General features: G+C 40.8%; 1 protein-coding gene across 5 annotated transcripts in view; it reads left to right on the forward strand.

Annotated features, from left to right (window-relative positions):
* Positions 1-15,447, forward strand: part of NYAP2 (neuronal tyrosine-phosphorylated phosphoinositide-3-kinase adaptor 2) — a 137,066-nt gene extending 121,619 nt beyond the window's left edge. For all 5 annotated transcript variants that reach the window (XM_021553646.2, XM_021553644.2, XM_021553645.2 and 2 more), the window contains one exon: positions 11,409-15,447. In XM_021553646.2, the coding sequence (XP_021409321.1) occupies positions 11,409-11,636 (228 nt within the window). In that variant the 3' untranslated portion in view covers positions 11,637-15,447. The remainder of the gene's footprint in view (positions 1-11,408) is intronic.
* The last annotated feature ends 9,578 nt before the right edge of the window (positions 15,448-25,025 follow it).

Below are 25,025 nucleotides of genomic sequence, written 5' to 3' on the forward strand. Positions count from 1 at the left end.
TAAAATTGCATAATAGGAAATCCTTTTCATTTTTAATTCAAAGTTACAGCGCTAAATTCTGACATCATACACATCAACAGCAAATTCCCATTTTACTCCTAAGCTATTACTAGAATGTCCAAGGAATGCTTTTCCTCAACAAAACACAGGCTGGAGAGAAGACATATTCCACTAACTGAGATAGGAGTTTATGGGCCAGTGGCCTGAACTTAAGGCTTTACAAGTCAGTGACAGTTAGTGGACTCTTGGATTCGCCTGGCCCTTCTCTTTTGTTACAGTCTGGAAAAGCACATTTGCTATCTGGTGTTTCTGGTCAGAGTTGTATAATTCACAATAGGAAAAAAATAAAAATTAGAAAAGACAACAGCAATATTCACTTTTCAAATTAACATTGGTCAGATCACGGTTTTTGGCACCAAACTTTAAGACACAATCAGAGAAAAGCAGCACTTTTTAACTGTTTGAATTTGCTTATGTTACCAGTAATATGTGTCTATAGGTTAACAAGATCAATATTTTCTTTATCCTGCACTGTCATTAGCCATTCCTTTTAAGCTGGATATTTAAATTTCCTTCCCACTCTAGAGATCTGAACTTGAGCACAGCCATGCTGCTGGCATAGGCTAAGCTGGGTTTGCCAGGTCACTCCATGGTTGAGGAGCTGCTGCTCCTGGTTTATTGTTTTAGTGCTGATTCACACACTCTGTCAGCCAGCACCATCCCTTCAGAGATTCCTTTTAAACAGAGGCAAAGTACAGGGAATTTCTGAACCCAATGGATCCCATTTTCTAAAGCACACTGTTACCAGGCTGAGTCTCTTGCTGTATCTCAGCCATTCTGTGTGCCAGGAAAGCATGTCTATATTAGATTTGGGTACTGTATATTTTAGCCATTTCTGATAGAAATCAAACTGCATGATGCTGTGAGGTAACATCAGACGTGGTATCTCATACTGAGGCAGCCTCTTATATCTTCGTGTTCTTCAGAAAAATCTCAGTATGGTTTATAATTTTAGCAACTGTTGTTTAACTTCAAATTGGAGTAAGAAATAAATTATTAATTAAGATATCTGCCTTTTAATAATGTTTTACACATTTTTAAAAGGAAGTTTTGACCACCTGCAAGAGTACAGCCTGAACATTTGGTGTTGGTTTTTAGTCATGTTCTCCTGAACATTTTTCCCTCCATACAATCATTATATTTGAGAAATGGTATTTATTCCAAGAAAATGATCCTTGACTCAGTTTCACTATCAAAAATTGAGAAATATAAGAGCATATTTCAAAATTTCTTGTAAGTAAAGCAACTTTAAAGTAAAGCAGCTTTAAAAGTAAAGTCCCTCCATACATTATTTTGCTAATTTTATATTTCTTTAATTTTAAAATTATTTTTTGGCCATTTTCTTGAAAGTGCTAGAGGAATATAAAGACTTAGGAGCTTTGCTGGTAAACTGGTGTGGTGAAGCATACTTACATCTTGGGTTCAAGTACTGACCTCAGTATAAATAGTGCTGAAGGTCATGTGCTTTTTTATAGCTTGAAAACAAGGTCCAATAAAACAGGGAAACTAATAGAATTTTTGATGTCCCCACATGTCACATTTTTGTAATTTTAGGACAGGTTTCAGTGTCCTCTTTCTTGCAATTCTTAGGTCTTCCAAAGTTAAGGTCTTGTTTCCATTGACTTTCATTCTTCCATTCTCAATTTTTGAGCCTTTCTTGGTCCAAGCAATATCCAGAGCATGCACCCTGCTGCCTTCAGCTCCCTTGCACATGAGAGCTTTGGCAGTCCCCAGGGACTCTGTGGATGCAGAGGAGGAAAGGACCTTGCCCGCAGCAGCTCTCACTGCTCCACACCACCTCTCAGAGCAGTGGCAGGGGGCTGTTCAGCTCTGCATGAGATTTAGAATCTGCCTGCTTTTCAGAGCTGCCATGGCTGAGAGTAAGAGGCACTGACTGCAGCTGGGCTGTGCTGTGGGCACGGCTACCCAGCCATGGGCAGGGCCAGCTGCAGTGGCCATGGGGTCCCAGCTCAAACCCCCCTGCTGTGTGAAGTCTGCTTCGTGAGCAGGTGTGGCACACACGCCCCTTGGCAGCACCTTCCAGCAAGGGGAGATGCTGGAGAGAATGGGTTAGAGGCCCCCAAAGAAATCTGGGACACGAGAGTGTTACCCTGCAGCTGCTGCACTGCAAAACGCAGTACACAGATTCCATACCACTGAACTAGCAAAGTGTCTGTCCTTTGTCCCTCCTGTGACTGACCTAATACAATATTGTATTTTCCTTTCTATTTTACAGTGAATGACAGGAAGTATAATGGTGGGTTGCTTGAGTTCTGCATTTATTCCTTAGCAAAGGCATAGATTAAGTTTTGATTTTTAATAAGTGATCTCAATAGGAATGCACTTTGTGATGATCCACTGAGATGCATGAAATTACTTTCCACAGTATCCCCAATATCAGTTAATTTACAGGCTCTTCTTTTTAAAGTGCTTACAGAGTGTGATCAAGCAGTACATTTTGGGCAGTCGTTTGTGTTAAAAAAAATAAAAAACTTAGATGAAAAGAATATGTTTACAAATGAGATAATAATGCAGGGTAAGAAAGATCTGTAGTTAGACTGACTGCCAGTATGAAAATGGAAAGCAGAACAGTGAATTTATAACCTAAAATTTGCTTTATTAGTAGCCTCAGCAGTAATCTAAGGGCTACTGGAAAACTTGAGGGATAGGAATATCTGCAGGGCTGGTTCTGAGTAAAGTAACTGTGACATTTAGTAATTGAAAGCAATGAATCATGAAACTGCAGGTCTGGAACCAGAGGTGCTGAAGGTTTACTAATCGTTTGTTAATTTAATTTTAGGATCAGTATTAATTGCTCATAATCTTGAATCTTTGGGAGTTCTTGAAGTTCCAAATAATCTTGTCAGTCATTTTGAAGTGGTGGATTAGTTAGGCCATAGAGCACAACACAGTGTATTCAAGTCTTTTAGTGACACGTAAGTTTGAAAAAAAGTGTCCAAAGTTTTTTTACAGTATGGCATCATGTTATTACATTGAGTGATAATGCATTTTTTCCAGGGACTCTAGTTTTACAGTTTTTGGAGGGACACTTGTTTTCACTTTTTTTTTCCTGTAGTAGTATCATTTGAAATAAATCATATTTCCAGCAGTTTAGAAATTCGGAATAATGTTAATCAAAACCTTCAACATAGCAATAGAAATGTTAGAAGAGCCCTAAAATGCGTTGTATATGCTGTTTCACAGGGTAAAATAGCAGGTGCCAGTGAATGCTTTTAATGTTAAATATATACAGGGTAAGATTACAAAGTGTTCACTCCTACACATTTTGTTGAAATAAAAACTAGTGTGATGGGGAAATTCTTTCCCATGTTCTTAAAGGGAAAATGAAAATAGAGATTGATCTTGTGTCCCTTGAAAAGAAGAATTTGTAAAAGGTCAGAAAGGGCAAATTGTGTAGTGCTTGACACCTTGTGTGCACACTTGTGCTTGTGATGTGACTGCATAAGTGCACAGGATCATTCTAATGTGGCTGCTGGCATCAGAGGAAAGCTTCTAGAAAATACTCGAGGCACTTCTAGGCAGGAATTTGCAGTTCTGCTGTCCACTGTCCCCAGGCAGCCTTCCCCGGCACTCCAAACTGCATGGAGAGGGTCTGCTTTCACACAGCTCACCTTGCACACCCCGCGTGTTCCTGAGCAGACGGTTACTTTTAATCACCTTTGTAATAATAATCAACTGTTGTTTTGAATTTGACAGTAACGGGAGAACGAGTTAGCAGTACCAAGCTGTATGAGCAAGTAACTATCCTGGGCCAAATTATGCTGTCTTTCATGGCAATAATCCTCCAGAATGCTCTGTCAGAGAGGAGGGAATGAATGCAAATTTAGCCTGTAGTTCCATCCTGACTTACAGACTTTTGCAGCCATTGGAAGTAACATTCAACAGCAATGCAATGGTTATAGCTCACAGTTAGCAAAGGAAATCTTGTCCAACATAATTTTCCTAGTGCTCTTCTGAAGTCTTTAAAAATCGTTTTTATGGAGGTTATTTTTACTGTTTGTTTAAGCAAACTATAGTCAAATTCTTGGACCCATGAGGTCAGACAGTAAATTCTTGTTGGCTTCAAATGGGTGAGGATCCCTCTGCTCAGATTTTCTGAAACTTGATTCTGGCTGAACTCCTTCCTGCCTTGGACAACTCCCCTTTTGTGAACATGTGCTAAGAGGACCTGCAACGTCAAGCCGAGTATCAGATAGCGAAGTCACTGCTGCTGCTTAACATAGCCTCCAGAGCTTGCCCCGGGGACAGGACTGCCTTCTAGGAGTGGGATTTCACACCCTGCCAGTGGAATTACCTTACCCGGCCAGAGGGCTGGGAGCCATCTGCACCAGAGAAAATGCCGTCAAGAGTTTCAGTGGGAAGCAGAGTTTGGAAACTCCTGTCTGAGAACAGGCATGAGGGAGGGAGTTCCTTTTCCTCCCAGAGGATGGTAAGTGGCTTTCAGAAAGCCTTTCTTTTTCACTTACTGCAGCCTGCCAAAACAAACCAGCATGCTTGGCTCTGCTGAATGATGTGTAGCACTGCACACAGATTACACGGTTAGAGACCACTTTGCTTACAGATCCAGGAGACTTCTCCTGCTGCCTTTTTTTATTTCATTGTATTTTGTGTTAGCTTAAGATCACTTTGCTATAGCCTCACTTCAGCTGTTGGCCTTTTATTTTATCTATGTTATGCAGTTCTGACAAAGAAAAGGATATTTTTATACAACAGCTATGATGTATAATGTAGTTTTCCCCCATTCTTCAAGAGTCAGCCCTTCTTCTCATCCAGAAGGAAAGGCAGATGCTCATGAGGGCCAGAAGAGAACAGCATTTTCCTGAGGCCCATAACCTATGGAATTTCAGCACAAGAAGTGGGAACCTACAACTAGGAAAAAAATATGAAAACACAACAGAATCATGGGGCTCTCCTATTGCCCAGAGCTTCTGATTTCACATCAAATAAACCAATAGCATTAAAACAAGGCAAGCAAAGAATTTAACAGCCAGGATGTCATGAGGAGAAACAGCTGAAGGGTATATGCTGTTGTCTAAAGCCCTCATGTAAACTATAGTGGAAGATATTTTTTAGGTCATTAAAAGTTCATGCACACATCCTGCTCACAGACATGTCCAGAGCATGAAATATCGTGTGGTCACATCAAATATTAGAAAGGGTTCCTCAAAAGTGAATGAAAATTGTCAACATTTTCAAACTTAGGGACAACTAATAGGCCTGTGTACAATATTTCAGGTATTTCTTCTCCCATGTGGCATTTCTAGCAGCATATATTTCCACGGGCACTCTTGAAAAATTATAATCACCTTCAACGGCAGGATTTCTGAAACACCTCCTAGCACTGGGAATGAGCATGGCTTTATCCTTCTACCACACTTCCCCCAGTGGCCTGGCTTTGGAGGAGCAGAGCTGCTCCTGGCACTTGCTATTGTCTCCTGCCTGCCAAGTGTTTAGGGCTAAGGTTACCTAGTGAATGGCTAGAGACAAGGGGATATGTGTGGGACTTATGTAGCACAAAAGTTCTTTTTACTAAGAGAGAGCATTATCCATCCATGTATTTATATAGCTATTTATGTAGCATATAAATAAGTAAAATTTTTCACAGCTAACAAAGCGAGTTCCAGGCCTGGTGCTGAGGGTGTTTCACTCTATATTTTAGTTCTGCTCATGGATTTTTCTTTTCACAGCTATCATATTTTTCATTTGGAAAGGCTATGCTACATGGGATCATTTGGTTTGTATGTAACTTACAGGTATCACAATCTGATATTTCAGTGTCGTTCATGTGTAATGTAAAGGAATTTGCACAGCCCTGCTTGGGACCTGTCCTAATACACTTTGCCTGGTGTTCCTTATAGCAATAGTCCAGTTCCTGAAGGGCCTGAGTCTGACCTCCTGGGTGTGGATATTCATCCATGAAAAAACACAAGATGTTTTCTACACCTGGTGAACACAGCTAGCCTGTGTGTGAAGTTGTATCCATCAGCAGCTGCTTAATTGTATCATTGGGAATATTTTATTCTTTTTCTATCTGTAGCTATAACTCTCTTTACAAAACCAAACTATCCTGCTTAGTTAAGGACAAAGAAAGAAACATGTTCATTTACATTTCTCTTTCTTGCTTCAAACACCCCTGTTTTGAGCACTTTAGTGGAAGTGCTGGTGCAGTGCGTCACAACACAGCAAGGGCCAGCAGCATCCAGCAGCCAGGGGTGGGGGTGCCCAGGGCTGGGGCAAAGAAAACAGAAAGAGTCCTCTGTGACACCAGGGGTTTCCTGGCAGTGTGAGTCACTGTCTGTTCCCCAAAGCCTGTTCTGAGTTTTCCTGGGGATTATGTGCTTTTCCCAGTAAATTCTGATGTGGCAGAGAGCTATGGCATGTACTGACCTCTGGCTTCTAGTCCTGGCCTCTAAGAGTGATTGAACTGGACATGTTCTGCCCATCAAACCTCTGCTCCAGGACAGCTCTGTGGTCTAGTGCAGGGCAGTCTAATTTAAGCAATACATGTATTTGGAAACCATTGGGATTTCTAATTATCTTTCTGGAATAATATAAACTTTCAAACCGATGAGATATGAGATCAGGACCACTGCTAATGTAGGCACACATAGAAATGTACCATTTTCACTTTGCAGAGAAAATGTCTAGCTTGTTTCTTTGACCTTCATAAGGCATTAAAGCACCCACCAGAAGGGATTTTTTTTTTTTTACTTCTTTGAAAGATGTTAATTTTACATTGTTTTGAGAATATATGAAGTTGTTTTATCTTAGTTGAAGGTGGGTTTATAACATTACTTCTTGTTCCATGGCACTACCGACATAGAACCCAAAAGTACATAAAATATCTTAATAATATTTACTTCCAATGTTTTGGGCATAAAAAATAACAGAAAACTGAGAGAAAATAGTAAAAGTGGCAACATAGACTGGTGTTTTCTAAAGATTGCAAAATTTGTGATAAAAACTGTATGGAAAAACTCAGTTTTGTGTAGTGGAAGGAGTTTCTTACTTTTTATTGTTGAGGGAAAGACACAGCAGATATTCAAGTCTGGTACAAGCATTTGCTTTGGAGATTTTTTAAGGAAAACTAGAGGCTGATGACTAATCAAAGGGTGAGTGTGTTTACCAAGAGCTTGTTAGCCGTCCTGGTTTACTCTTGCACTCAGTCACATTCAGGTGAGAGAATTTATCCAACCACCTTATATTCCTGAATATTTCCTACACATCCAGTCATCACTCAGCTTTTACTGCCTGCTTAGGAGCAATTAATTGAACCTACTTCCAACACTTTCTTGGTGAATGTCCAGACTTCTGGGCCTTTGTGGTGTTTTTCTTCACTCTATTGCTCTGATTTAAAATAAAAATTTTATAAAAGGTGTCTTATACCTTGAATAATATAATGATTAAAAATTCCATCAAAACAAAAATTCATTTGCTATCAGCAAATTTTGTAATCCAAAGAATATTATGGGACATAGTACCTGATATACATCCTGGAGTCTCCAGAAGGTCCCTTCTTGCAATCCTAACTTTAATCTCTGGCTCTGTCTTCCCTCTTCAGTAAGAACAGGCTTTGGGCCAAGACTGTTTGATCAGAACCATTTTCCTCTCCTTTGCTCTGTCTTGCAGGCTGCTACCTCCAGTGCTGATACATTTTTTGCTTGTCTGTGTACATCCACATGTGCAGCCAAGCTCTGACATGCTGCAGTATGTGCACCATTCCTCAGTCATGCTGGGATCTTTCCCAGGAGAGCTGTATAGCTGTAAAATGTTTTGAATGCTCTACTTTTTTCCATAAATCAGGTTGTAACATCATTATTTTTTGTGCCTCTCACACTGAGCAAATGCCTTGCTATGATGTAGCAGGGATATTAACAGCCTGGTGCATGACCAGAGGAGCAGACTAAAGCCAGAAAGGAGGGAGGATGTGAGAAAAATTGGTGCTAGAACTAAGTGTGAGTGCCATCAGTTCAGTCACTGGGAGGATTAGGCCTAAGACTGCAGTGTTAAACACATTAGCTTTAAACACCTTAGAAGCCCTACTGAAGTCATCAAGGGTTTTTACTGTGATTAAACAGCTGGATTGAGTCCTGGCCTGTGAGTCTCAGTGCCTGTTATTTGTCTAGGACATACTGAAAATGTAGTTAACACTCTGGGACTTCCTGACATTGACATGGTTGTTGTAATTTCTGTAGTTCATTGATCTGCAGGGGAATTTCCTCTCAAGTTTGTCCTACAGTTTCCACTTTGGTCCTAATATTTTTATTTTGTTGCACTTAAACACTAAACAACTGGACAAAACTATATAAAAAAAACCCTTTAGTATTTAGACTTATTATAATATTAAAGTTTTTTTTTCCTCCAGGCCTTTCAACAACGCATGTGCTCATTTGGTGTATTTTAGCAAATGAGTTTGCCTGCTCCAGTTCTGCATGTTTCTCCTCCACACACCATTACTCAATGCAGATCTAGGGGAGGATTGTGCCAAGTGGACAGCGCACCTAAGGCGCTGACAGGAAGGACTTAGCCATCAAACAAAAATAGCATTAAAGAAATCCCAAGCAGACTTGAAAATCTGTGCCCGGGAGAGTGGGAAAATTCAAATTCTTCAAAGTAAATTATTCACTAACAACAACAAAATACGATAGCCAGCATAAAAAAAAAAAAAGTCTTTTGGAGCTGCCTGCTCTTGGGTACATTTTAGGTGCTGTTTTGCAGGGGGTGGCAGAGTGTCTGTGTAACTGATACTTTCTACAGCTCTATTTCTATCTTTGGGAAGTTGCAACTGGCATTTTAGAAACCAGTGTGTCAAAATGCTGCTCCTGTCCCCATGAGTAGCTCCTTGAATGCAGGAGGCTGGTGACAGGAGCATGGCGTTGGCACGGCGCTGCGATGGGCACTGCGATGGGCGCAGCGATGGGCACTGTGATGGGCACTGCAATGGGCGCTGCAATGGGCGCTGCAATGGGCGCTGTGATTGGCACTGGCATGGCACTGTAATGGGCGCTACGATGGGCGCTGCGATGGGCACTGCAATGGGCGCTGAGATGGGCACTGGCACAGTGCTGCGATGGGTGCTGCGATGGGCACTGCGATGGGTGCTGGCACGGCACTGCGATGGGCGCTGGCACGGTGCTGCGATGGACGCTGCGTTGGGTGCTGCAATGGGCGCTGCGATGGGCGTGGTGGTGAGCGGCTACACGGGTGTGACACTCCCCGGGGCTGTCGCGGGGCTGCTGTGGGGCTTGTGACACTTGGTGGCTGGAGCACACCGCGCGCTAGGGGTGGCACTGGCACCCGCTCTGCCTGTGACGTGTGGGATAGAAAGGAGAAGGCATTTCCCGGCGCCTGCCACCGGGAGAGGAAATCCGTGCTCAAGCACTGCTGTCGTCAAGCCTGGTGCAGAAGGCGCTGCGCTGGGGAATGTTTGTGTAATGAATTGTGTGCAGATTGTGTCCCTGTCCTTCCCCACGGAGGAGGACCCAGCCAAGCTGAAGATGCTGCTGTGTAAGCACTGACCCACCACTGGTGAGCAGAGGAAATCTGGGTCAGGCAGAGCCTCTCCTAAGGTCAGGTGTGGAGCCGAGGGGTGGGAGGGGAGCATCTCCATTGCAGACAGGGAGTTTTGGACCAAGCCTGGGCACCCAAAGAAAGTCATGACCATGGCAGATTCTGTGCCTCGTGCCCACCTGCACCACAGTAAACATTAGATCATGCCTGAAATGAAAGATAAATATTCAATTAAAAGAGCAGGCACAGAAGAATTCCTGGAAAAAAGGCTCAGCCACTCAGGAGGGCACATTGCAGAAAAGTTACCTGTGTAATTCAAAATTCATAAGACCATTCAAGGACAAAATCCATAATATGGTTTAAACTTACTCACAATACTGTCTAGTGTATAAGGTAAGCATGGTTTCATGATAAAAGTATTTTATCCTTTTTTGCTTCTCCCCTTTTTTTTTACAAAAAATATCAATATTTCTGTATTCTATTATTTTTTCTGTTTGAGTACATAAACTTTTATTACTTTTTCTTGTAGGCTTTCTTAAATTATTCCTTTTGTTTTGTTTTCTGCTATGAATCTGAACATTTGCTTAATCTATTATCTTTAAATTCTAAATATACTTCAAGCTGAGCACAAAAACTACTGAGATCCACGGAGGTTGGATCTATAGAGGATTCTCTAGGTGCTTCTAGGCAAACCAGGCTCCAGTTCTAGGAACTGGATGCCCATGATTGCCATTCTAAGACTTGTGAATGAAAGGCATATGCATTATTAAATGCATTAAAATACTCTTAAAAATAAAGATACATTTCCTTCATGAACCTCAAATTCTGCCAAAGTATTGCTGTACATGTTCATTTTCATGACAAGAGCAGAGATGTACCTGGAAATCCTTTGTGTGCATTTACTTAAACACAAATCCTTAACTCCTAAGAAAAAAATGTGGAGACATTTAAGACACCACTTCAAATTTTCAAAGTAAGTGTTGAGAGGAAATTTTCTGAGCTGCAGGTATACACTGATGTCCAAAACCAACAAGCCCTTTCAGAAGAGTTTACTATTAGTGATTTCTGTTCTAGTCTAAAGCCTCTGAAGACACATTTTTGATTGTGAACTCCCCACTGAACTCAAATGAAGTCACATTCTCAGCTTCAGAAGGGCTGTGACATGTACTTACAGCTAAACATATGCTAACCTCCCCTTTTGGATCAGGATCACGTTCTCCAGTATTCCCCATGCATGAAAACATGGAGTTTCTTAACTCTTGTGCCTTCCAGCTAATGAAATATCACAGAGTAGGATAGGTTAATCCATATAATTTGCACAGAGTTCATTAAATCATTTTAACAAAATTTAACAGTTATATTTAGTTTGATACTCAGAAATGTTAACACCCTGCTTTTAATGTGACAGATTGGATTTGGAAAGCAATATAAAACGTGGGTTTCAGTGTGTAGAATTTTTTATTTCCACAGCTGAAGGATGTTGTTAAGATCCATGTGCCTTTTTAAGATCTATTCTACCATTTAAAATCCAACCAGCGCTGGAGAGCCAAAACCATTTATCTTTATTAGATTTTAGTGCTCTGGAGGAGTTAAAACTGGGATCTTCTATTACCCTTTTTTTTCTTAAAGAAGTAGTTAGAAGTAAAGACTAACGCTGTTTCTGTTGTTGGCATAGAGATTTTTATTCATAAGAGTGTTTCAAATAAAAGTGAGATAACCTTGCAAAGAAAAAGCATATTTAATATATGACCAAGACAGTTATTTGTATGTTTTTTCCCTCTTTTTTTTTTTCTTCCTCCATCCACCTCCCTCAATAGGTGACGTGCATGCAGTGGTTGCAAGGGGACCATACAATGCTGGACATGATTGAAAAAAAGCGTTGCCTCTGCAAAGAGATCAAAGCTCGACAGAAATCAGAGAAAGGACTCTGCAAACAGGACAGCATGCCTATTTTGCCGAGTTGGAAAAAGAATGCTGGGACCAAGAAATACAGCCCTCCTCCTTATTCCAAACAACAAACTGTTTTCTGGGACACTGCAATTTGACAGGCCTGTGGAGGATGCCCTCTCCACTGTGTGGCACCAAGCACAGGTAGCCTGCTTTCTTTAAAAGACAAAGGCTCTAACCTAAGACTTACCTGCAGGTGGTGAACTTCCTAGGAAAAAACACCCCGGCGCAGTGCTCACCTGTCAATCAAGAGAGAGATTTAAGTTTCCAACTGGATTAAGGCATACATATTTATCCAGGATTTTTTTGGATCCAGAAGATATCAAAATGTAAATATTTCACCAATATATTGAAAACACCCAAACTAATACACTGTTTAAATATATAAATATATATATATATAAATTCAAAAATTTATGGAGAATTTTACTATATAATGTTACTGTTATACTGTTTTATTACCTATTTTCTATGTTCTATTCTACTGTTCACCCCCACCCCCGCTGCCACCATTTTATTTCTCTGACCTGCCTAGATGTGGCCTCTGTACAAAAGCATGTGGTTGTACGTGTTGTTGGAGAGGACAATGTACAAAACAACTCGGTGCTAGGGCTGTAGAAGATGACTAGAGTCGTACTTGTTAGATGTCCTTAGCTTGTGGGGTGGGATGGACAAAGGAGAGAGTTCTGGTGGGAAACAGCAAACCTGCAAGCACTGAAAGTACAAGTGCTCAGTGCGGATGTCCAAGATGCATTTAAAATATTAATGGTTCTGCATCTTTTTCCCATAATGGTAACCAGATTAATTGTCCTTGGCTTTATATGAACCATTACTACCAGTTACTAAAATGATTTGCCAAGGAACTAAATTTTCTGCAGCGCAGCCTGCGACAGAATCTCTTCCTTGCTGATGTTCCATTGATTAGCAGAGACCATGGTTCACTGTGACTAAGCTTTGTGCAGCCCTTGGCAGAGAGCTCCGGTGGCTCAGTGGGGTGAGGCAGTGCCACTGCAGCCGCCGTCCCTGTCCACATTTACTGACGGTCCAGAAAATAAAGGCGACAAAATATGTTTACATGTTTATTACTTTTAAATCCGGCAGCACGTCCTTACTTAATGCTGTGTCAGATTTCCTCGTGTTGTTTCTGTGGGCTGGATTTCAGACCCCTTGAAAGGCTGTTGGGAAATCCCCCTTGATTTCGTGCCGTTTTGAAGCAGAAGCCCACATAACGCGTTCTCCCAGCTATGTCGTTTCATCTTCCTGGCTGCTTCTGGAATTGGCTTGCAATCCTGTATTATATTACACCATTTTAACAGAATATTATGTCATGACCAAAGAATTATGAACTCCTGGTTTTAACGGGAGAAAGGGATGGCTTATACTGATCATGAGGGTGAAATCTGTGCAGTGAAATATCTTCCAAAAGGATCTGTTGAGGGTAAGGGAAAATTGTACTGCGATGGAGTAGGGTGAAAAAAAAGATCTATGGCATATATTTTGTATATTGAAATTTATATCTATGTGTCTGAAGTTTGGTAGTACACAAATCCCTCTTTAAAACAATCATTTTAATGGTATATTCACCAAGAAGAAAAGGTGTGTTGTTTGAAACTTCTTGTTATATTGGCTTTTCTTTGAAATTATATTGACAGCATTGCCACAGCTGTAATTGCTGATCAAAAAGACCAAAAATAACAAATTTTAGAAGGTTTTTGTAATCTATATTGCTAAAGTTTGAGTTTCAGTAATGTTTTATCAGTAGTAGTTTCTTTTCAGCCTCTAAAATAAAGTTTTTAAATATTTTATAACTAATTAACTAATGTATATTTTGATGTCCAAACTGAGATTTCTGTAAAAGATGAAGTGTGTGTTTATATGTGTGTATGTATATTAGCATTGTTGTATATGTATATATGCATACGTGTACACGCATATACATGTATATATGCATGTATCTATATATACCCATAGATGTGTGCATACGTATATCCACATACGTTAAACACTGGTGTGTTAGGAATATACAAAGGTTGGAATAAGTACAGAGTTGAAGTGCAGGTTTGAAGAACCCCTCACAGCCAAAGTGACAGAAGACATGAAACAAGCCAGAGACTGTGAGGGAATCTTCGAACACATTGCATACAAAAAACACAAACTGTTTAGTCTTCTTATTCTCTCTATTTTAAAGAAAGAAAATTGCAGAAGAAAAACTCCAGAGATCTCGCAAAGTTCCAGAATCTGCTGGAAAGAAGACAACTTGTTGGTCATGAGAAATCTATTGAGATAACAGGTTCATTATTCAGCAAGTTCATGGTTTGTCTTCCTTGTAATGTGGCAGGAGAATTTCCCATATCCACATGTGAAATACTTAGCTCAGCCCTTTCCCCCAGCTGCACCAAGTCACTGGTGACAAAACGCAAGCAGGCGTTCAGTCAGCTCGGCCAGTCCTTGTCCTCACTGATTTCCTGCTGGAGCAGCTCCCTTAAAGCTGCGCCGCCAGAGCGTGGCTGGCAGCGCAGAGCCTGGCACAGCTGCCGGGGGAAGGCACTGCCAGTGGGAGAGGTTCTGTCCTTGCTCGTGTTTGTTCATATCGTGTCCTTTCCATATCGAGATGTAATAGGAATAATGATCAGGGAATTGAAGCGTTCTTGTCCTAGAGCGGACTTGCTTGTACACTTAGCCCACTGCAAACTCTTTGTTTTGCTTTCCTTGCTCAACACTGTTTATGTTGTCCTTCCTAAATAACTGCCCACGTGCTTCCAGACCTCCATTGTATCCCATGGAAACAATGGCTTTTTGTTTTAAAGTGCGACAACATGAAAAAGTAAAGTATAACTTAGCACTTACCTTCAAAGCACTTTAGAAATGTGAAGTAAACCTCATGCTTGTGAGAGCCGTTTTACTGAGGAGGGATGTGAGGCTCAGGCAGAGTAGTTTCCAAAGGTCAGGGACAGAGCCAGAGCAGGACACAGCCACTGCCCTGTCCTGTGACTGCTGGCCCACCCCATGGCTCTAGTAAAAGGCACATCGTCCTGCCGAGAGCTGCCATCACAATGCTGTCAAACATTTCCTACATCACCTCTTGTCTCAGCAGCTTCTGTGTCACAGGGTGAATGACAGTGCTTAGTTACACAGTCATTAAAGCTGTAGTCTGTATAAATATGCAATCTGTATATACATACAGATCACATATATACACACACTTATGGAGACTGTATATATGAAATTGTTTGGTATGCACTTATTTTGCTTTAAACTCCTGAAGTTAAACATTATAGTGTAGCAATTTGTGTAAGGTGCACTGTGATTTCAAGAAAGCACAGTAAAGTCACAGGTCTTGTTATTCTTGCACTAAAAATGTGTTTACGTATATTAGCCAATGTATGTCTACTTTATCGCTCCTTTTGACAAATTAAAGCAAATGGTATAAAATAGTATGGGGTTTTTTGGTTTGGGTTGTTTATTTTTAAGTGGACAATGGCACTATGTTTTTAAATGACAGGGTTTTTAAATAAAATGAAATCATTCTGTGTTCATTCCAATGTAATACATTTACCAATATCTTGAAACTGAATGTCATGTTGCTTTTTTTTATATTTCATTAGAAATTGTCAGGTATGTGCCTGAGATTGTGTAGGACTAAGGAGTAGCTAGAGGCTAACTGTAATCATATATTATTAGCCGTTTCTATATACACAGTATAAATACATATTAATTTTCTTTTCATTTTTGTACTTGATTTTTTTAGGTAAGATGTAATTAAATGTACTTTGATACTTCTGAAGTAATAAGATGTTGTTTGAAGATCAATTCTGCTTTCTTTAGTGCATTGACAATATTTTACAATAATTTAGTGCTTATTTATTTGTGCTCCAGTGTAATTATAATAAAAAGCAATAGTTTAAAATATTTGGCTGTTCATTTTCATTTGATAATTTAAGTTTAGAGACAGGTTATTCACTAGGGATTAGCCAGAGATTCTTGGGAAGAAAAGTCAAGTCATAGATGTGTATTTATAGCATTCCCTAGACACATTTTTAATCGTACCATTTGTTGGAGGAAACAAATTAATTGCTTTAATAGGTTAGTATTTGCAAGTCATGCCTCCTTGCATTTAATGCCATGAGTGCCATCCTCAACTACATCCTTAGGATAAGATTTTTCTGAAGAGCAGATAAATTTTTATCTAAGCACCTTTCACAGTTTGGGATGGCAGATGCTTACTTTGAAGACACTCTCTTCAAAGACCTCCATTTGCAGAATATCCCCAAATGTGAGAGGGACCTATCACAGTCTCCATAAAGCTCTAAAAAATCTGCTCAAAAGTAAGCATAATCTGTTTCCAGACAAAAGCTTTAGTCCCATTAGGATGCAAAATCCAGCCCTTGCAGAGGATTTCCACACCTTTTTTTAATAAGACATCCTACCTAATATTTTTAAGAAGGCATTTTGTAATTTAAAAAGTTTTCCAAGAACAAGTAAGCAAGTACTTAGTAAAGAAGCCAGTAAGAAGCAGTGATGCTCTTGCTGTGGCACTGAGACCATATTTTTCTCCTTTAATGAAAACAAAAACTGCCAATAATATGCAAAAAAGTCTTATCCTTGTCTTTACAGATCTGCATGCAGAAGTGCACGGGGTGAGGGGAAGTTTTAGCTGTCTTCAGCAGGAGCTGCTTCTAGGACAGGTTGCAAATGATCCACAAGGTGCTTTCCAAGTGCTCCCCTGCTCTAGGAGTCACCTGCTTTCCCCAAGACACAGCCTCTGTCCTCAGCAGCCATCCCATTGACAGGGCCCATATAGAGGAGGAAGAGTTCTGATACCCCTTCACACTCCTCTTCCTCTCCCCAGCCCATGACACGGATGTTCAGAGTGACTCATCCTCTGAAGCAAAGTCCAGCCTTTTTCTCACTGGCTCTATGTTTTGTGTGAAGATCCCATACAGATGACTAGAAACTAATACTGTTTTACAGGGATTCTCCAGCCCTAAAAGAGGAAAAAAAGAATTTGTCCATCTGTCAGATTCATGTCTATGCTCTTCAGTGGTATGGTTCTTCAGTCTGTGTCCTAGCTCATTTCTAAAGGCTTGCCATTGTGACTTTCTACATTCACCTTGCCACCATGGCATGCCTGACCACTTCTGGACACAGCAGCACCTGAACAGAGAAGGAATTAAATGAAAGCATTGCCAAATGCATCAGGGAGCATAAATATGGGCAAAATCATTCATGTTCCTGATTGAAATATGTACATTCTCTTTCTTTGCCACTGCAGAAACACTTCTTATATACTATTGTTTTTTTAAACAGAAGAGGTTTAAATTAAAAGGAGACAAGACCATAAAAAGCAGCAGTGGAGTTTTACACTTGTATTTTCTCTAAGTTTATTTAGAAGTGGAAAGGTGCCTGCAGTGCTCTATCTTGGGTCTCTGCTCCTTTTGCATTTTGAAAGCCATCACAATACCACTGGCTGGAGCTGCTGCTTTCTCCCCTGCAGTCACTCGGAGTGACCTCAGCTGGTGCCAGAGTGGCTGAGAAGCAATTAAAGCACAGAAGGGCTTGTCTTGCTTGGGAACAAGTAACCTGCCCTGAGCACAGCAGGGAAATCAAGCAGTCCTTAGAGGGAAGATGGGCCAACATCTCTCAGATCTATGGCCAGCACTCACAGAGCTGGCAAGGGAACTGCAGGAAACCAAATAAAATTTACAAAAACAGAAGACAACTGAAAAGAAACACTGCTCAAAGGCAAGACAACACATTTGGCATTTATTTTCTAAATCTGCCAACATCTCTTTTATGGTTATTTTCCTTTAAAACAAGTTTACACATCTGTCACCTTTTGAGATTCTTGGCACTAGGGTGGTCGGTAGTTTCAGTGTTTTCCCCACCTGTGCTATATTTTCATCACCTTTTGTCTCCTTCTCTCTTTCTGTCTCAATCCTTTTATTCATGACATGCTTTGGGAAATATATTTGTGGGTACAAGAGTTTCTGTCATCTTTTTTTTTGTCCCCCATTAATATTCTCTGCCTCCCCCATTCTCAGCTGGCTCTATGCTCTCTTAACCCTCGTGGAAACATACAAGGAGAGCAGGAGGCTGAAGCACCATTGATTTTATTTCAGAAGGTAGGACTTATCAATGCTGTTCTTGGTTATACACAGCAAGTTTCACGGAGGGCCGGGGGAAGAGGAGCGGCTGGGGACCCGCTGGGAAGCGCGGAGCTCCAGCCTGGGGCACAGGGCTGTCCCCGAGGCAGCAGGGCCAGCGCAGTGACCTGCGGGGAGCCGGGCAGAGCCCCTTGTCCTCGCACAAGCGACACCCACCCGGAGCAGCTCCGGGGGCAGTTCCTGGAGCCCACGGCAGCGCTGGGGAAGGGGCCGCAGCCCGGCCGCCGGCCCCGCGGCTCCCGGGGAATCCTCGGTCCACATCGCCTCATACTTGCTTTGGACGGCAACACCTCTGCAAAGTGGCTGTTAAACGCTGTTGTTAGTGTCCGTAGCGTGGTTTTATATCCACTTGAGAAGTGTAAATGAGTCTACAAGGTGCAAGGCACTGGAAAATCAGCTTTCCCCAGGCTCCAGCTGGCTGGGGAAATTCAAATTAACTCCTGAGGGAGGAATCCAGCTCCTACCAAAGAGCTCTATTCTTTCCCAAGCTCTTCAGGTTTTTTTTTACTGTTCTTGTAAACACAACTGAATGGCTGGTGTGTTTATTTATTAAGTTTAAAGAGGCTACTATGTCCTTGGCCAAGCAGGAAAAGACATCCAATTTCTGCCTGGCTTTTATGCTCATTTGAGAATTTTGTCTCAGTTTCTGCTGAATTATGTGGCCCATCCAAGAAGCCCACTCCTTCTTTCCCTGGCTCTTGCTCTGTGTGTGGGATGTGGTGGCACACGTTGCACATGGAATCGGCTGACAGGATGAGTTATTCTCTGGGGCAATGTTTCACTGACTAGGCACTACCTGAGGGTGTTTCTTCGTCCTCTGAAGTGTGTTGCTTACAATTTCCACACTCACCATGGGTAAGACTTTCCCCCAGGCTTTGGCCATCCCTGTTCCTGGCCATGGTGACTGAACATCTGGCCTAGCTTCCTAAAAGGCATCTGATTTGGTGGAACATCCAAGTAAGAGGACAAATTTTGAAACTAACTAGGATCCAACCTATTTAGGGTACTCAAGGTTGCAAACAATGCCATCAGCCTCAATAAAAACCAGACTTCTACTCCTTGTGCAGCAGCAGTCAGCAGGGGAAAACCTGCAGTACTGCACATGGTCAAAGGGTTAAAAGTCAGCACCTGAAAGGGTAATTTAAGCTCATCTGAGGCACTCAGTAGCCCTTGCAGCGCATCTGGCAGCGCTGCCTTGGATTTGCAGCCCTGCAGAAAGGTGCTGACCTTTGAGGAAAAGCACAGCCAGGCACCTCACGTCTCATCCCAGCAGCAGCTCAGGCAGCCCTGGCACTGCCCAGCCCTGTGGGTGTGGGTGTGCCCTCAGGTGAGACCAGGGCATCGCTGTGAGCCCTTGCAAACAGGTACTACACAGTCACCACAGACAGCACTGCAATGCTCCTGCCATTTGTGCCAGGGATTTACTGCTGTGGACTGACAGGAGCTGTGAATTTGACCAGCTATCATGAGTTGCTCCTTGTACTTCTGCTGCTGCTTCATTTATCCTGGGATGCTCCCCTCTGTTTCGTCACTTATGTCTATTTTTGTAGACACAGGCAGAGTACAAATCTCAGGACACTGTCTGAATTAATACTCTGAGTCTATGGCTTGAAAGAAATGCTGAAAGCACTTCATAATAGCAGGGTTTGAAATGAAGTAAGTAACATGTCTGATTCTTTTTTTTATTTTGCCAGAAGTTTCAGATTCCTTTATTTTCCATCTGTTTCAGGAATTCAAGCACAAATAATCTTTTGAAAATTGGTACCAAAAGAAATTTCAAATTCTGACAAGTTTTAATCCAATAGAAAAGCAAATTTGAGTTCATATTTTGTTTACTTCCATAAGAAAGCTTTCTTACTGCCTATTTAATTTTCACAGAGATACTATTGCTTATGTTAACAGATATAAATCACCTTTTCTGTCCTTCTCTCTCTAAGAAAGAATGAATACATAGTGCTTTTCACTCAGATTTTTCTTTCTCAGTATATCCAGAAGAAAAATGAGAGCTTTCCAAACTGAGGTTAGTAAGTTTAAGGAAGAGAAAGATTGTTTAGTGTCTCAGTGTGGTGAAATATAGCACTTAATGTACTTATGCTACTAGTTCAAGGCGTGTTTTAGGAAACTTTTATACTGTTTCCATGACAAATTAATAGGAAACTTGACAAAATGCTGACTTTGTGACTTTGGATTTTTGCTTGTGGCAAAGTGTTTTCTGTCCTTCAAACTTTATCTTGACTGAAGAGCACTAGATAATACTAGATAATAAGAATAATTCATGGTACATTTAATGCTGTTCTAGCATAGGCAAATACACTCTTAATTTTACTCTGGACCAAAAATTTTTATACACCTTTGATTTATCTTTGGGTAGACTGTTAGTGGCTATCTGATACTGTCAAAGGTAAATCAAAGAAAGATGAATTAAAGACTAGTGTCAACTTATCCCATGTTTCAGATGGCATTTTAAAATGCTGCAGACCTAAACCTCCATATTTTAATTTAGTTCCATTTTCTACAATATGCACCTTACAGATTCTCTCCACATTCCTGCTATTAGCTAGTTTGCTGTGGCTCTTCTGTGCTGGGTTTTGGAGTTGTAAGTCTTGTTTTTCTTCTCCTGACACTCTCCCATAAACCTTTGAAATAAGGGATAAATTAGTTTTCTGTGACAAGGAATTGGCACATCTCACATCTATTCATGTATGAGCGTACATCTAAAAGCCAAAGTGGGTACCTGATTCCAAGTGTTCCTATAGAAGAACAAGAAAATGGGGTCATGTGCCTTTTTGGCATTCAGGGCCTTCACATTAAGAAAGTGTCATACCATGTTATGACAGCCCCAACTTGGAATCCCAATCTGAAGATGTCATTTACTTTACCGTAGATTTTGGCAGCTCTTTACTTAGACATATGAGTAATTTTCCCCTAGAGATTTCAAGAAATGACATTATATGCTCCCACAGAATTCAAACAGCAGTATATGCTTTAGCTTAACAAATTATTATTGTTTCAGAAGAAAATAGTTTTCAATGTCACAATTGTCAAGTGCTACTTGATGGATGTAATTCTACAATGGAATGTGAAACTTTAAAATAGTGTCTTCTTTTAAAAACTCTTCTGAGGGGCATTAAGCTCTAGTGTATCTAATTAATGCTTTAAATATTCTTTCCTATTAGTCAATCTTTATCTATATCTGTGCTGCCTTGTTACCCAATATGAACTGCTCATTGAAATCGATTGCTCCTGGTCCTTTCAACCGTTGATTGTTCTTTCATGGCTGAACACTTTAAAATAACAATATTGATCTTTCTTACGTTATAGCCCTCCTCGTAAGTCCTAACTGGAGACTGTCACTGTGGCCTAAGAACATGTGGGGACACTTGGCAGTTCTGAATTCAAAGTGAAAAAGGTATGCTTAGTGCAGTATTCATCCAAAAATGGATCTTAAAACAGTCAGTCCGAGGATTATATATTAAAATCATGTTTCGGTTTATTTTTCTTTTAAAATTGATGAAAATAATTACTCACAAAGGTGAAATAGTGTGACACAGATCCTAGAATGTGCTAACTGGAATATCTTGTGTCTTCACAAACCTTTAGTTTCCTGAGTTTCCAAAGTTCATGGGCTCAGAGTAGGACTAGAGAAGAATTTCTGTTCTCTCTACTTCTGCTATGTGTGTGGAGAGTGTAGGGAATCAACTCCATCTCTTGGACCTCTGGTGACCCAGAGCATTCACTGTGTGCTTGAAGGTGACTTTCAGGCTGGGACTCTCTGCTGGCTGTGCAGGGAAGGATGTTCTGGTCTGGCAGGATTAGCAGTAGCATGGCAAACTGTGGTCTCATATTACTGTAACACTCAGGCCTGGCTTGGGGAAAATATCCAAGTGATCCAATTAGGATCGCTTTCCATTTTCACAGGAGAAAGAGGAACAAACTTCTTTCTATATTATACATGATAGGACATTTCAAGAAGATAAATGCAAAGAACAGGAAGTACAGTTGACTAGAAAATTTGAAATGGAAGTAATTTTTTCTAGAGACTTAATAGAAAAAAATGTTAAAATTCTTATTTGGTTTAAAACTATGAAGCAATTTTTGAATGTTGGTGTGTCCTAAGATTAATTTTGCAAGTGGAATGTTATTTTTTCCATTTTGAAATGGATTTTTAACATTAAGCAGATTTTTCATATTAATAAAAAAAATCAAGAAAAAAACCCCACCATTTTTGGTGCTGTTACTCACGTTTAGAACCTTGGAACAGGAAAGACTAGAAGCCTTGTTTCTTTTGGAAACAAGTTAAAAAATAATTATATGATCCAGACACAAATAAAAAATCTGATAGGAATTTGAAGTAGCAGAGGATGACATTGACACAAACACCAGGACAGTGGCCAGTGTGGTCTTTCAGAAGAGCTAGCTGTGGGCATAGTGTCAAAGGACAACATGAATAGCAAGAAAACCCTAAAACATGCCCTCAGATTCATGAGAAGTGATTGTCTCTGTGACCACACAAAATTATGTCACTAAAAACTGAGGCAGAAAAAAAATGTTTTTTTGTGGCCTGTTCTATAAGGTAGAAATTATTTTTCTTCAGGAGAAAGCTCTGTTGCTTTGGACTTTGCTGGTGATTTGAATTGTTATCAGTGCCTCGCCTTTCTGCTTTTACTCATTGTATCATTGGAAACTTAATAGTTGAAGTGATAACAGGAATATTTAGAAAAGGACAAAATCAGGTGAAAAAAAGATAATGCAGCAATTTGAACCACCACAGAAGAGAGAAGACATGATAATGAAATGTTTGTAGCCTGACCCAAAAATCTAGACATAATGACATAATGAATATGCTTTAGTGGAGGAAGTAAAACTAGAAGGAAGGAGATAAACATTCACTACTGTTGTACTTAATGGAGTACAGGAAAACAGACAAGATATTGTTGCAATTTAAGGCTGACCCAAGGATATTCAGAATAATTAATAAAAAAATGAAGTTAGGATTAACTAAGTGGGAAAGAATTTTCAAGTGCTTTTAGCCCCTCCATCACCCATATTGATGCATGGCCCTTGTGAAACTGTCCTCAAGACTGTGATACTGTGGAGTCAAGGTATAGCGTGGATACAAATATTTTTACTCTGAAAACAATACAGAATTTTGGGAAAGCTTTTCTGGTTTTGAAAACTTGGTCCATTATTGCCAGTGCAAACATGGTGCAGGGGATGATGGCACGAGGGCAATGGTGTTAATAGACAGCATGAGGCATGACTGCTGGATCTTGGGTCCCTGCTAGAGGTATTTTGTGTAAGATGTTCCTCACTATCTTTGGGGAGTTGGAAATGGTGGTGGGAGATGTCAGGTTGTGCCTCATGTTCTAAGATGAAGCCGTGGTGGTGAGGCTGGGCTGTGGCTCACTGGATGTGTGCAGGGCAGTCAGAAATTCCCCTCACGTTGGAGATAAGCTGTCGTGGCCACCACCAAGGGACACGCAGCTCAGCCAAGCACCAAAGACCACCGAGAAAACATCACCATTGAGGCTTAGCTCTGGGAAAGGTGTCCTTGGTGTTTCAGGGAAGACTTCTTTCAGACATCATCTGTAAAAGTCTTTAAGCCTTTCTCCTGGCTGCTGTCCAAGCTAACAAAGTACCGCAGAATACAAACATCAGCTACAGGAGTGGCCTCACGAGTTTGGCCTGTGTTTTCTGCCGACTGCGTGACTCTCTGGCCCTTCTTTGTAAAGGGCTGAACTTCTATTTTTCCTTTTTAATTTAAACATTATGCGGTGTGGCAAGGCGTTTGGTCATGAGCAGGGCTCCTGGTCAGATTGATTTGGGGCAGGTCACTGAGGTAGGCCCAGAAGCAGCCATTGCCCTGGGCTGCCATCACCGAATCAAACCCCCTGCACACGGGAACCTGGCACGGAGCTGGGCGGCTGCAGGCACGGCCACAGCACTGTGGGCTCATTGACGCTGCACCAGGGCGGCCACAAAACTGTGAGGTGCCTTGCTGGTGGTGGGCAGATGCTCCTGAATGCTCCCACGGTAATCTCTGAAATAGCCTGGATTTGATTTTTGTGTCAAGCTGCTTGCTTCTGCAGAGAACAGTTTATGGTGGAGTTTTGTGTTTACAGAGAACTGTTAGGCTGCCCTTTAAAGTGTTTAAATAATATTGTATCAACACGGTGCAGACTGATATGTATCTTAGCAACTGTGTCAAGTTCACGATGGGCTAAAAATCCAAATGGGAATCAAACAATCTGGAGCCTTAGAGTTTAGAAAGCTGAGAATAAGGAGAAAATTACTAGGTTATTTTTGACCCAACTAAGGCAGCCCTTCAGCTCAAGACCATGCTAATTGTAGGTTAACAAGTACCTTAAAACCATAATTAAAATGCAAGATACACACAGTATCTCCAAAAATTATAATCAACAAAATTATGTTTCATGGCAAGAAAAAAATTGAAATAACAGGAGTACAATTGAAATTCAAAAGGAGTGAGGTCTATAACAAAGCAAAATACTGATGGTTTTATTTACATTTTACATATACATTCTTAAGTCTGGAAAACTCTGTATTTGAATACCAGGTTGAATGCTGTAGGTTTACCCCAAGTGTATGTGAGCGAGAATATAGGTGAAGGTGCTGCTGTAAATGTGAGCAAACACTCATTTTCCACTGTGCTATTGCAAAATGTCATGCAGAAACCAGCATTACAGGGAGTTTACAGGGTCTGAGACAGGTTAAGTGTGTAATAAATTGTACCAGATCTAGCACCAGTCACTTGGCATCACATTCCAATGATCTACATTCATGGTCACCCCATTTATTGTGTGTCTATCTCAAATCTTTCCTGAACATACTGTGTGAGCAATTCTTTTTGACTTGAACAGGCTGAATCAGTCCTATCTGCAGTACCTGAGCTGGGTCTGAAATGCCCCTTAGCTTAGAGAATGAAGTTTCCTCCACAAAGCAAATTTCAGCTTCAAAATGCATCATGAAAAAGTTGTTCAGATTTTCCAGGTACACATTTATCCAGAGATCTGTGACTCGATGGTTTGTATGAAGCTGATATTTAAAGGCATTGTTAGCTAAGCCTTCTAAGTACCTTGAGGGTCATTGTGGGTGTGAGAGTTTCTAGTTCTCAGGACTTTAAATCACACCTCTCTGCAGATTTCTTACAAGGCAGCACTGGACTTCTTCTGTTCGTCTTTTTCCTCTTCAAGAACACATCTAAGAGAGAATGGAGGAATAATAATGGCCCAAACCAATACTGACACAAAGCTTGTTTTGAGTGTTAATTGTTGTGGCCTTGTAGTTCTTGAATGTGCTGGC

This window comes from Lonchura striata, chromosome 10 (genome assembly GCF_046129695.1).
Source record: "Lonchura striata isolate bLonStr1 chromosome 10, bLonStr1.mat, whole genome shotgun sequence".
NCBI classification, from domain to species: Eukaryota; Metazoa; Chordata; class Aves; order Passeriformes; family Estrildidae; genus Lonchura; species Lonchura striata.